We start from the raw sequence: 13,811 nt of genomic DNA, 5'->3' as shown, positions 1-13,811 counted from the left end.
CATGAAGATCAATTGAAAAATACAGCCTCTATCGCATACAAAAGGTTTTTCTTTGATTTGACCTAGTGACCTACTTTCTGATTACAGATAACCCATTTTCAATCTCGGCCTACATTTCCTTTGATTTGACCAAGTGACCTAGTTTTTGACCCATTTTCAAACTCGGCCTAGATTTCATCAAGGTAATTATTCTGACCAAATTTCATAAAGATCAGTTGAAAAATACAGCCTCTATTGCATACACAAGCTAAATGTTGACAGACGACAGACAGACGACATACGACAGATAGACAGACAGACGCCGGATGCCGGACATCGAGCGATCACAAACACTCACCTAAAAATACTAAAGTTTAGCCCTGTTGCCATGGCAACCAACAGTAAAAGTACAGGTTTTATACTCATAAATATACCAGGCCAAGAATTCTGCCTCTGTACATGATTTTAAATCATACTTTGAAACGTTAACAAAATTAAAACAATAAAATATTGATTTTTTAAGAAATGTTTAGTTTCAGGATTCCAAAGAGTTATTTCCCGTAGTTAAGACCGTTTCTATGACAATTCTCTAACCGGCTTATGCATGTTTGAAGAGCCTGATGTGTTTACATTGATATTTAATCAAACATTTGTAACAGTAATCATTTATTATTTTGCTTTTTTTTCCAGTTTATTTTAGTATACTCCCAAGATACGCTAAATGCTTTCTTTCACTACAGCACATAAGGTGAACATTAGATTTTCCATAAACAATTGTCCTTGCAGATTTTAATGTTTATATTTGGAAAATACATGCATTTTGGTAAAAAACGGCACATATTTTATCATCATTTTGGTGGGGGCCAAAATTGGCCCAAATCCTACGTAGCCCTTTTCAGCATATTTTTGACTAAAATTAAGGGCTATGACTCTGGTCTTACAGAGTGAAAGCCCTAGCAAAACCCCAGGTGCACAATTTCACGTGCTGAAAAATATCCTCATTAGGTTTAATGACTATAGTTTAAATACGCATTGAGATTCAACTTTCAGGTTCTTTCAGCATATTCTGACTACAATCAAGGGCCATAACTCTGGTGCGACTGAGTGAAATCCCGCAACCTCACATGCTGATCAACATGGTTGCGAGGTTTGATGACTACGCCAGGTCAAATACTTTATGAGATAGGCACAACACAAGTTCGGGCAGACGGATATCCGAACGGACGGACGGACAGACTTACAGTTGTTCAACACTTTAACCGGCGTTTAAATTTTTATTCAAAATATAAGTATTGGTGGAAAACATTAGTTTAATGTTATAATTTTACCGTAAAGACATTTTAATGTTCATAATCATAAACTCGTACATTTGTTTTACCATGTCTTATAAAATGTTGAAATATAACCTTGAAAGTTAATCGACTGATAGCTTAATCACCTGTTAAAATGTCGAACAACTGGACCTAGGGCTAATCTAAGAACCCTTGAGACAATTCTTGCACAAAACTACCAATGATCATGCATTTGTTCGTTATTTGATACAGAGTTGTTAACAGTCTTAAGAAAATTTAGCACTGATTCACTTCATGGACGAAAATTAACCAAAACGGTCCGACATTTCTTGTGCTTCGGTGATGCACTCCTCTGTGTTCTATCATTTTATACAAAAAACATTAACTGTGAAACAAAAACTGTGAAATAAAAAAAATGTCATCGGATAATAATACAGTTGCCTGCGATTCAATTTCCTTATTTGGGAATCGAACAGAGGAAACAAAATACTTCATTTCTGTTGAACATTCATTAAGGGTATACTATAATTACCGATATTGCAGACGCATTTCTCTTTATTATGTAAGCCTAAGAGCAGTCTCTACTTAAGGAAGTAGTATATCATCAAATATGAATGTGCGCATGGTAAACCGGAAGTTAAATGTGAGAATCTACGACAACATCTATCACAAGCTAAATCTGTTCGTAGATTAGTTCTTCTGGACAATTACATAATTCTGTCTCCGAATTGATGATGAATGGTTTATTAATGCCTGAAATGGTTGAACTCATATCTGAGGCCACGGAGCTGCCGCGTGAGTGTGAATCAAACAGTGTCATCAGCACGTGAGCTTACGTGTAGTGTCCCCCAGGGAAGCTGTTTAGGGCCGTGGCTCTATCTCACGTACGCAGGAACGATTTTTGACATTGTTCCCCCGTCCATTTCCGTCTTTGGCTTTGCCGACGACCACACCGCAAGCACACGTTTTAAGCCCGAACCATCCATCGAGGCTAAATCCATTGGTGAACTAGAGGAGTTTGCTACAGATTCAAATGAGTGGATGAACAGTAACAAACTAAAAATGAATTCCTCAAAAACTGAACATACTGCCTTTGGAAGTGCCCCTCAGTTGAATAAGTTAAACATTCACGAGATAGATATTTGTGGTGATAAAATCAAGAGACAGAGTAACATCAGATATTTGGGGGCCTATTTGGACGAAACTTTAACTTTCAAAGAGCATATAAAAATAAAGTGTAGAACGGCAATGTTGAATTTTTTCCGAATCAAAACATTCGCAAATATTTGACTCAGGATGCAACTGAAACCTTAGTGCTATCGCTGGTTATTTCGCATTTAGACTACTGTAATGTTATTTTATACGGTATTTCTGATTGTGACATCGCAAAACTGCAACGCATTCAAAATATGTGTGCGAAGTTAGTTCTGAATCGTAGAAGAAGAGACAGTTCTAAGCAGGCACTCTACGATTTGCACTGGCTGCCGATCAAAGCCAGAATAAACTTTAAGATCTTGACGTACATGTTCAATTGCCATGTTGGAAATGCGCCTGCATATTTGATTGAACTCTTAACACCGAAAATCCCCCAGCGCTCCCTCAGATCCTCGGAGTCATCAGTTGACTGTTACATCGTCCCTTTCAACAAGCGAAAAACTTTTAGTGATAGAAGCTTTAGTACTATAGGGCCAAAGTTGTGGAACAATTTGCCGTTGAACATCAGACAAAGTTCTTCAATTGACTGCTTTAGGAAAAGGTTGAAAACGCATTTCTTCAGAGACTCCTTTGCATTATTCTAAGTTTTGACTGAGTTTTAAACAATGATGCTGGTGACAGTGATAGAAATTTAATGTTTGTCTGTGATAATTGTATGTTAGTAATATTTTAAAATATAGTATTACCATTGACTTTAAATTAATAATTGCTATTTTGATTCGTTTTAATTAATCTTATTTAAAATATTTTATATTTAATATTTAATTCAACTTGTATTGTAAAACGCCATTGAATATGTTTTAAATGTAGAAATAGGCGTTTAAGCAAATAAACCAGTTTCAGTTTCAGTAATGCCGAAAAAATTTACAACAGAAACGCTGCAAAACGCTGTTGCGTTAAAATGACATCATAGATGCCGTGACGCTATGCGTCAGTTACCACGAAAAGATAGCTTTTTATCTTGAAAGTATTTTATTTTTAAATATTTTTTGTCCACGCTAACTGTAAACAGTCACTATTTGTCGAAATAGTTTTATATTTTGATAAATGCACAATATTTTCGACATGAATGTACCTGCATTGAAATGTCATGCGGAATGTAAGAAAATAAAGTTTTGTAACTGATCTTATTAGGAAAAATAGGCGGGTGCACGGTTAATTATCACGATTATTTCAATTAAAACTTTGTCAATCTGATTTGTTATACCATTTTTTTTTTCGATGAATAATTGATATTTATATACAGTCTTGCCTACTTATGCGGTAACCTGTATGTAGCGTGAGTCTGCTTTGAACGGTCATGTTTATGTCCGATCGTTGGGATTCCCTATAAAATGAACCTTATTTAACGTGACTCCACATGTCTAACGCTGGCAGCAGCCAGCCAGCCAAAAATTTATCAAAATGTGCTTTAACGGTCACGAAACACGTTATGCTGTCACAGTGACACTCGTCATACTTTCACTACTGTACCGATGTTTACAATTTTTCAGATAATAAGTCAGTCTAAATCACCGAAAGATGTGTGAAGTAATGATTTTTGTTTGTTTGAGCAAATTTATTGCTATCGACAGGCTTAGTTTGCTCAAAACGGCAAAAATCTAAATATTCTGTTAACTGCAGACGGTATTTTAGAGCCATTGCCAAAACATTTAAAAGAAACAGTAGTCTTTAAAGACTGTTTGACCATTTTTAAATTTACGTACCCACCTGTAAACAGTCTTCTTTTGATACTGCAGACTTCCCATATAAAGTACGCAGTTCTTACATGTATTTCTAAAGAATAGCGTACTTTAATGTACGCTCTAAATTCAGATTTTTGTTAGCTTTTCATGTATTTTGCTAAGTGTATATGACTACACCTTATAAAAAACTAAATAACTCCGAAACGGTACATAACTTTGTGTCATTCATGTATCATCCATGTAAAACACGATTTTCTTAAGCGCGATTGTCATTATTTTTAGAATGACCCTTGTAAGATGTTTTAAACTTTTAGACACAACTTTCGTCGTCGTGGTTATAACTTTAAGATGCGATATGGTACAATGCAGTGTAATATATCAATCTAATATTTTCTTTAGATCATAAAAATAGCACTGAAGCCGTCGGAAACTCGTTATTATAAATAGTTGATTAAACATTAAATGAAATGCGTTTCTAAGGAAATACGAAACTATCGAGATATACATCAGACGCTTATGTTAGAAAGTTAATATATATATATATATTGTACTAATAAAATTATCGGCTACGCAGACTTTTACAAATGAGAGTAAAACCGAAATAAAGAACAAGTGTTAAATAGTCATATTTTCTTTCTTTCTTTCAATATGAAATACGTTTAGATGATTATGTACTTTTTCTACCATATACAGGGCAGGAATCAAATTATGCATGTAGGGGCTTTGTGCACGACTAACCTGTATAAAAAAACTTGACGGGAAAGAGACAAAAACATGGTATTTTAGCTGCTGTTGCATTAAATCACGCCCCAGTTCAATAAATTTGGATCTGCCCTGGTAGCAAGGTATTCTTCAGATGTAAATCGAATAATCAGCATGAACATTATTATACCTCTCGCAAAATTAGAAAATTTATTTTCGAAAAGATTAAGTACATAAAACTGAAAAATATGTCTTTCAGTGCGGCACTAGGATACGGTTTTACGTTTGAGTAATATTGGGCGCAGTCAAATTGTACTTTTTACCAAATGAAGCCTTTTCATGCCTTTAATGCAGAGAGGGCCATGATGGCCCAATATAGATAACCAGAGTGAACCCCCTTGGGTAGAGCAGGTGCAAGAACTTGGTAGAAGACCGCTAGACGATGCTCCATACCAAATGGTTAAGCGATTCTCATGTAAATTCTTCACTTAAGTGAAATACCCTAGTATCATTTCTGCTAATACTTAATGTGAAATAAAACAAGAGCTGTCGGAGGACAGCAACGCTCGACTATTCAACAGCCTTGTCAATTGAATGAATACAAAAGTCGAAAAAGGGGCATAATTTTGTAAAATGCAAAGTAGAGGCATTGAACCTCTGTACTGCATGTCATATCATGACAGTGAACAAGTGTGTGAAGTTTCAATCCTTTCCAATTTGTGGATACTGAGATACCAGCTTACATACAAAAACTTAACCAAAAACTGCTAAGTCAAAGGGGCATAATTTTGTAAAAATGCAGAGTAGAGTTATGGGACCTTCACAGTGCATGTTAGATCATGACAGTGAACAAGTGTGTGAAGTTTCAATCCAATCCAATTAGTGGATACTTAGATATCAGATTACATACAAAAATTTAACCAAAAACTGCTAAGTCGAAAAAGGGGCATAATTTTGAAAAAAAGAGTAGAGTTACGGGACTTGTTTAGTGCATGTCAGATCATGACAGTGAACAAGTATGTGAAGTTTCAATCCATTCCCATTAGTAAGTACTGAGATACCAGCTTACATACAAAACCTTAACCAAAAATTTCTAAGTCGAAAAAGGGGCATAATTTTGTAAAAAAAGCAAAATAGAGTTATGGAACCTGTGCAATGTAGGTCAGTTCATCACAGTGAATAAGTGTGTGAAGTTTCAATCCATTCCCACAAGTGGTTACTGAGTTACCAGCTTACATACAAAACCTTAACCAAAAATGTCTAAGCCGAAAAAGGGGCATACTTTTGTAAAAAAGCAAAAAAGAGTTATGGAACCTGTGCAATGTAAGTCAGTTTGTCACAGTGAATAAGTGTGTGAAGTTTCAATCCATTCCCACAAGTGATTACTGAGATACCAGCTTACATACAAAACCTTAACCAAAATCGGGACGCGGACGCCGACGCGGACGCGGACGCCGACGCATGGGCGAGTCCAATAGCTCTACTATTCTATGAATAGTCGAGCTAAAAAGGATGTTTAGCAAAGTAAGATACTCTGCAAAACGAATTATGGTCAAGGTTTCAAGAATTATCAAAATGATGTTCTGCAGTCACCCGATAGTGTATAAATATAGGACCATTAAGACATTAATTATACCAGACACGCCGTAGGTAATTTCCTTTACTGAAAATACGTCAGATGTCTATTTTCCTCTTTTTTATGATTGAATCTTTGACGATCAAGGATATCTAATCTGAATCCAAGATATATGCCAATCTCTATTTTTTACCACAAACAATATCTTTCAAATAGTGTTCATTTTACTACCTCTAATAAATTTTTAAATGACGAATGTTTTGCTTTTTATTCAAGAGCACAAATTTTTTATAACGATACAAAGGCATAGATGTTGAAATTTCAGTCACACATGGTCAAATAGCAAACCAAACTTACTTTTCTGTCCAAAAGTAGATATGATAAGAAGATCTTTTTTTTTTTTAAATTTCCTGCCTTATAACAAAATTTGCTCTGTCATAGATTGTAATCTGCTTGACAATATACAGGTACTTACCAAGTGAACTTCCATGTCAATGTCCTCTGTAACGGCCATGGACTGTATCCTACTTCTGCTACAGGTACTTCTGTACGAGCTGGCATTGGAGTGGTCGGAAAACATATCTGTTAGAAAAAAAAATTAGGTGACCTCATATATAACAAAGTTAGGTGACCTCATATATATCAGTCAGAACTTGTAGATTCAGTTCAAGAATGTAAACAGTTCTGCATTATAAATTTCGATTATCTGCCCAGTACGTATACATTTATATTGTAGAAATGTTTTCATCTTCACTTGAACCTTTTGTAGAATACTTAAAACAAACAGGAAGTAGTGCAAATTGGAGCCTAATTAATACTTTTCGCAGTTAGTGTTTACCGTCTCATTCTTTATTTTCTGCTGTTCACTTTGGCATAAATTTGAAAAGCTATTCTTCTAGTAAAATTAGTACTTCCAGAAGAAGAATGGACTACTACGTGTTTAACAAAATCTGACAGAAAACTCGGCTAAATTAGGTCTGCACATTTGGGATATTTGAAGTTGTAAAGTTAAAACTCGAGGTCTCGAACTTGCTTATCTCAAAATTTCGGCTATCTCGGAGAAAACCCGTGCACAAACATTATTTTAAGTCGAATTTCGGTTATCGCGAAGCAAAACGCTCGATCCCTTGGAATTCGAGATAAGGAAATTTTTTATATATCATATTAAGTAAAACTAAATATTTTACATATAATGGTATTCAACGAATGGATTAGCCGCCAGTGTCACTTGATCTTTGTACGAGACATTCTTGATAGTGCTGTGTACAAACGCATGGGCCAGCACAATTGGCTTCTGGACACAAAACAATATTGGCATTAATTCCTCTACAGAAGATTCACCGTAAAGTAAATATAATGAGGACTATTTTGGAAACAAAGGTAATATACATTAATGGATTACCGGTGAGCTATGAACTGATTTTCATTCTGTGTTTGCCTGTGTTATGTTTTCACTTTGTTAATTATGGTAAGAGTCATTTAAAATATATCCGAATGCGATGCATTCTGTATTCTATACCCAAATGTGCAGAACCTTTCATTACCATGCGTATGATGTATATCACCTTATGCAAGACGTATACTGATGACTTAACAATATATCTGAGGTCATCTTGTACTGTTCAGAGATTTGAAAATATTTTTGTGCTATACAAAGTAAACAGGGCACATGAAAGTAAATTATTGAATGTCGTATATATACCTACGTTTGTCTAAAGAACTAAAGTACTGCTCACCCCAAGTTATTCAAAAACAGTTTTACGTACTTTAGCAGTCACAATTGTACTTTGAACATTTATGTTTTAAAGAAAATGCGAAAAATGTAAAATTCTTCAAGGAAGTAATCACACAGTATAAAAATGACCAACCCGACCTTTCAATTATGGAATTGTGCTGCAATTTCTGGAATCATCTAGTTATACATTGAAAACCTACCTGTTCCTGTAGACGTGCTTTCCAATCTGCGTCGTTCACGTGCCACTTTCTCTTTCTCTCGCATATCACTTCGTTTGAAAAAGCGTTTCTTGATACTTCCAGATCGGCTCGTGTTTCTCGATCCAGAATCTGCAGAACTGGATAGCGATATTCTCTTCCCTTGTTTATTTGCTTCCAGACATTTATCAAGACTGATGGTACTACTTTTTCCTGACAACATCTCTTTAATGACACCGATTTGCATATCGTACAAACCCTGGCGGAAATCCAGCGGTGCCTGTCCATGTTTATTACTTTGCCTCGTTCTAGCACCATGGCGTAGTAATACTTTGCAAATATTAGGATCATAACATGAATCTGTTGCTGCTACATGCAACGGGGTGTTTCCTGCTCTGTCCTGAACATTTGGATCAGCACCATATTGTAATAGGAATATCACCGCAATGTCTCGTTTTTCTTGTATAGCTATAAACAATGGCGGAAGGTTAAATAGTTCTTCCGTTGTGTAACATATTTCATTGTCAAGTGATATTGCAAAGGATGCCCTTGGCTTTACAGTATCATGTGATGCAGTACTCTGTTTCCTGGTTGTTTCAATAGGAGGGACAGGAGGGACAATAGGTACAGGTGGGACTGGTAGGGTAATCTGGACGGGTACAGTAAGGGTGAAGTTATCAGAAGATGTTTTGTTCACTAAGTTGTCTTCAGAATTACACTGTTCGAATGATTCTTCAATAACACAGTCAGGTCTAAATTTGTTACCATCGGACAAAAAAGATGAAAGACGTCTCTCTGAGTTAATCAAACTAGAACGAGGCTCATTTGGATCAATGCCGTGTTTCAGTAATACTTCAATAACTTCTAGTGAATTGTGTAAAATAGCGACATGGAGAGATGTCCTAAATATATCTGGTATATCACATTCCGGAGTAACACTTTCACGTCTGTCAAAACCGTCCCCCAAAAATGACGGCTGCTGTCTCCGGATGAACACATCTTGATCTTGCGATCTTGAACTCGGTCGTCTGCCTCTTGTATCAACACTGTGTCTGTCCCAAGGACTTTGATTCCGGAAATTAATTGGGAACTTCCCATAATGCACTTGTAAAATCTTTGACACAGCGAATGCATCGTTTGCTCTAAGAGAGCGGTCAAGTTGCTCACTTTCAAACGACAAATCAAATATGGATGACACGGTACTGTTTGACCTCGTGTAAACTGACGAGTTACAGTCAGGAGAAAGGTATCCGCCATAGGACGGGGATAGATGACCCTGTACACCAGAGGAATTCGGGGGCGAGGTAGAGTAGTCCTGAATAACAAAAACATCTGGGATTTTTGTACGATGTGGCGATACATACAAATCCTTTGAGCACTTTCTAGACGCCATGCCATCCTAAACAACTTTTAAATTTTTGTGTCTGTTTGCAATGAAAAATACCACTTAATGTCAATTTTGTTTCACAATATCTCGATTGTTAATAAGTGCGCGACAATAGATTTATAAACTACTATCCCCGCAGTAAACACTATCTGCTGTTTAAATATGTCTGTCTTCTATAAATTGTTTTGTTTATCAGCATCCTGTAATTATTCAGAACGTTTGCTTAGTACGAAACATATGAGTGCCTCCGAATAGAGTGCCATATCCAAACAAGGGTATTCGCAGTCACTTTTGTTGAGTACCAAGGCTGATCTGAAAATAGAAAGAATTACCTTTTGAATTGTAAACGATAATAAATTTCCAAAATGTCAAAGTGTACGTTTACTTTATGATACATGAACGTGTCTCCTTGGATTATCTCTGCGGATTCGAGCAACACTCGAGTCGTCCTGTAAAACTAAGCCATCAGCTTGTGGGAGGTCGGCAAATCTTCCATGCATAGTGTCTAGAGGATCATCTAGCTGCGAATTTTCTGTCAATAAAAATCTAAAGAGTGCCGTTTAAATTGAACTGTTTGACATGACTTTAATCCAACAAATCCGAATCGAACTACAAGTATGTCAGGGAATGTGGCATTTAAAAGACAGCGTGTACTTTTATATGCTTTTGGCATAACGGAAAAGCAAACGTTTCAATGTATCTAATAAATAAGCACTGTTAGAAAGAAAACTGTGAACACCAGTTTATTACTGGGTAAAGTGCATTTTGTTGTTATTTCCGTTTTGTTTTATATATCAAGATATGATAGAGAAAAATACTGTTTATCTAAACTGCTGTACCTGCAAGTACATAAAAACATTGATCTTGTTTTATTTTCCCAGACTTCGAAACAAAAGCAAAAACAAAACCAAATTAACAAAAAAAAAAAAAAAAAAAAAAAGAAACAACTTTGTTATCCTTCTGGATTTTTTTTTTTAAAGAATCCGTTGTTTTAACATTATTTCTTCAACGATTTTAAGAAACAGGATGTAAATCCTTGCATCCTTGATAAAACATAGAAATTTTCCTTGTACTTAGTTTGTTTTCGTGAAAGAAACTATAATTTTGTAATTATTAGATGAAAATGTAACTTGCATACTACGTACCGAATAGCATTGAATGTACCTAGATTTTTTTATTTTTTTCATCTGACACAAACACGTGAAGAAAGCGATTCCGTCTAGGAACTGTTATCAATAAAAAACAAAAAGTGACTGTTGTGTATAATATAAATGTTCAACAGTCTTGAATGCTTAAACGCAATGCGAAATGCAAAATCTAATGCAAAAACAAAATCTTCTAATACGAAGGGGAAAACTTAGGTCAACAAAGGAATTTATGTTCTCTTGAGAAATAAATCTATGTTATTTTTCAGTAGGTACACAAGAGCTATAATTTCTGCTTCTGTTACTCTAATCCAGTCCATATAATATAACGTGCCTCGATTAATCAATTTCACGCACGAGCAGTTAACGGGTGTGGTCATTTTGATCATTTTTAGCTCGACTATTCGTAGAATAGCAGAGCTATTGGACTCGCCCATGCGTCCGCGTCGGCGTCCGCGTCCGCGTCCCGATTTGGTTAAGTTTTTGTATGTAAGCTGGTATATCAGCAACCACTTGTGGGAATGGATTGAAACTTCACACACTTATTCACTGTGATAAACTGACTTACACTGCACAGGTTCCATAACTCTGTTTTGCTTTTTTACACAATTATGCCCCTTTTTTGACTTAAAAATTTTTGGTTAAGGTTTTGTATGTAAGCTGGTATCTTAGTAACCACTTGTGGGAATGGATTGAAACTTCACACACTTATTTACTGTGATAAACTGACTTACATTGCACAGGTTCCATAACTCTATTTTGCTTTTTTTACAAAATTATGCCCCTTTTTCGACTTAGAATTTTTTGGTTAAGGTTTTGTATGTAAGCTGGTATCTCAGTACTCACTAATGGGAATGGATTGAAACTTCACACACTTGTTCACTGTCATGATCTGACATGCACAAAGCAGGTCCCATAACTTTATTTTGCTTTTTTACAAAATTATGCCCCTTTTTCAGCATAGAAATTTTTGGTTAAGTTTTTGTATGTAGGCTGGTATCTCAGTATCCACTAATGGGAAAGGATTGAAACTTCACACACTAGTTCACTGTCATGATATGACATGCAGTGCAAAGGGTCAATAACTTTATTTTGCTTTTTTACAAAATTATGCCCCTTTTTCAGCATAGAAATTTTTGGTTAAGTTTTTGTATGTAGGCTGGTATCTCAGTATCCACTAATGGGAAAGGATTGAAACTTCACACACTAGTTCACTGTCATGATATGACATGCAGTGCAAAGGGTCAATAACTTTATTTTGCTTTTTTACAAAATTATGCCCCTTTTTCAGCATAGAAATTTTTGGTTAAGTTTTTGTATGTAGGCTGGTATCTCAGTATCCACTAATGGGAATGGATTGAAACTTCACACACTAGTTCACTGTCATGATATGACATGCAGTGCAAAGGGTCAATAACTCAACTTTGCATTTTACAAAATTATGCCCCTTTTTGAACTTAGGAGTTTTTGGGTTAAATTCTTATATGTAAGCTGGTATCTCAGTACCCACTAATGGGAATGGATTGAAACTTCATACACTTGTCCACTGTCATGAGCTGATAAGCACTATGCAGGTTCCATAACCCTATTTTACTTTTTTACTAAATTATGCCCCTTTTTCGACTTTCTTATTTATTCAAGCGACAAGGCTGTTAAATAGTCGAGCGTTGCTGTCCTCCGACAGCTCTTGTTATATTTCAAATCGGTTCATTCCTTCACAAATAACTAAGCAGGCAAGTCGACACTTCGTGTATAAAAATACCCACCCTCCTCACCCTAACATTTTTTGAAAAAAATTCTGCTGCCGTGTTATATATTTTCAGCGCCAGTACACCAGGTCATGCCACATACTGCCACGCCGGTATACAGTGCCTTTTATGGATATAGACAATTATTCCTTCCAAGAAGTCAAAAGTTCGCCAAGTATATGAAAGCTTCATTATGGATTGTTTTAGATATTGCTCATGCATATGACAGTGTTTCATCTACGAAATTCAGCGGTTTTTCAGTTTATTTAAGTATTTATCTGAATATTTAATTTGTCTAAATGTTACGACCTGTGTCATGTCCAATTTTCATTTAATACCAGAAAAACGAATGTTATACATCAAGGAAGTCGGGGGTGGAGACACCTTTCTGTTTGTAGCATTTGGATATCACTACCTCCCCCCTTCCCCTCCAAATTAAAATAAATAACTAAAAGATGAGGGTACAAGAGTGCCAGAATGTCACAATATACGCCCGTCACAGCAAATTTCTTTACTCTAGCACCTGTATTTGCAGATGTAATTTTAATTTTATGGTTGTTTAGTAATCATTGTAATTCTTTTGTTTTTCTAAGTCCACAAAACTCCTTACCAGGTAGAGATACCTTAAAATACACCTAAAATTAGAAAGTAACAACTATGTTGTACCACAGAAAAGTGGTCTTGGTTTTTGCCTACGGTCAATTATAAAAAAGTTACAATATAAGTTATTTATAGTAACAACAAAGGGAAATTAATCTTTATAAAAAAAAAAAATTGCAAGTCCACACAAAAATCCTTACCAGGTACAGACTGGTCAAAATACACCTCAAAATTGGATGTAACATGCATGTTGTACTACAGAAAAGTGGTCTCGATTTTTCTCTACGTCTAGTAATGAAAAAGTTAAAATATAAGCTATTTATAGTAACAACAAAGGGAAGTAATTCTAAAGAAGGGAACTGCGCATGACACTTCGTCTCATGATAGTGTATAATTGTGCCAAGTTACATCAAAATCCCTCTATGCATGAAGAAGAAATGCTTCGGACAGTCATTCTTGTATCTGACCTTTGGCCTCTAAGTGTGACCTTGACCTTAGACCTAGGGACCTGGTTCTTGCGCATGACACTCCGTCTTGTGGTGGTGAACAT

At 35.7% G+C, this 13,811-nt stretch overlaps 1 protein-coding gene across 5 annotated transcripts in view; it reads right to left on the bottom strand.

The window, feature by feature from the left end:
• Nucleotides 1–13,811, bottom strand: part of LOC123546334 (1-phosphatidylinositol 4,5-bisphosphate phosphodiesterase epsilon-1-like) — a 250,351-nt gene that overhangs the window by 171,467 nt on the left and 65,073 nt on the right. For all 5 annotated transcript variants that reach the window (XM_053551894.1, XM_053551895.1, XM_053551898.1 and 2 more), the window contains exons 3-4: nucleotides 8,385–10,080; nucleotides 6,925–7,031 (exon numbers count right to left, since the gene is read on the bottom strand). In XM_053551894.1, the coding sequence (XP_053407869.1) occupies nucleotides 6,925–7,031; nucleotides 8,385–9,774 (1,497 nt within the window). In that variant the 5' untranslated portion in view covers nucleotides 9,775–10,080. The remainder of the gene's footprint in view (nucleotides 1–6,924; nucleotides 7,032–8,384; nucleotides 10,081–13,811) is intronic.

The sequence above is a fragment of the Mercenaria mercenaria genome, chromosome 9 (assembly GCF_021730395.1).
Source record: "Mercenaria mercenaria strain notata chromosome 9, MADL_Memer_1, whole genome shotgun sequence".
In the NCBI taxonomy this organism is placed as follows: Eukaryota; Metazoa; Mollusca; class Bivalvia; order Venerida; family Veneridae; genus Mercenaria; species Mercenaria mercenaria.
Note: the sequence above shows the minus strand (reverse complement) of the source record. Positions and strands in the feature narration are given on the sequence as shown.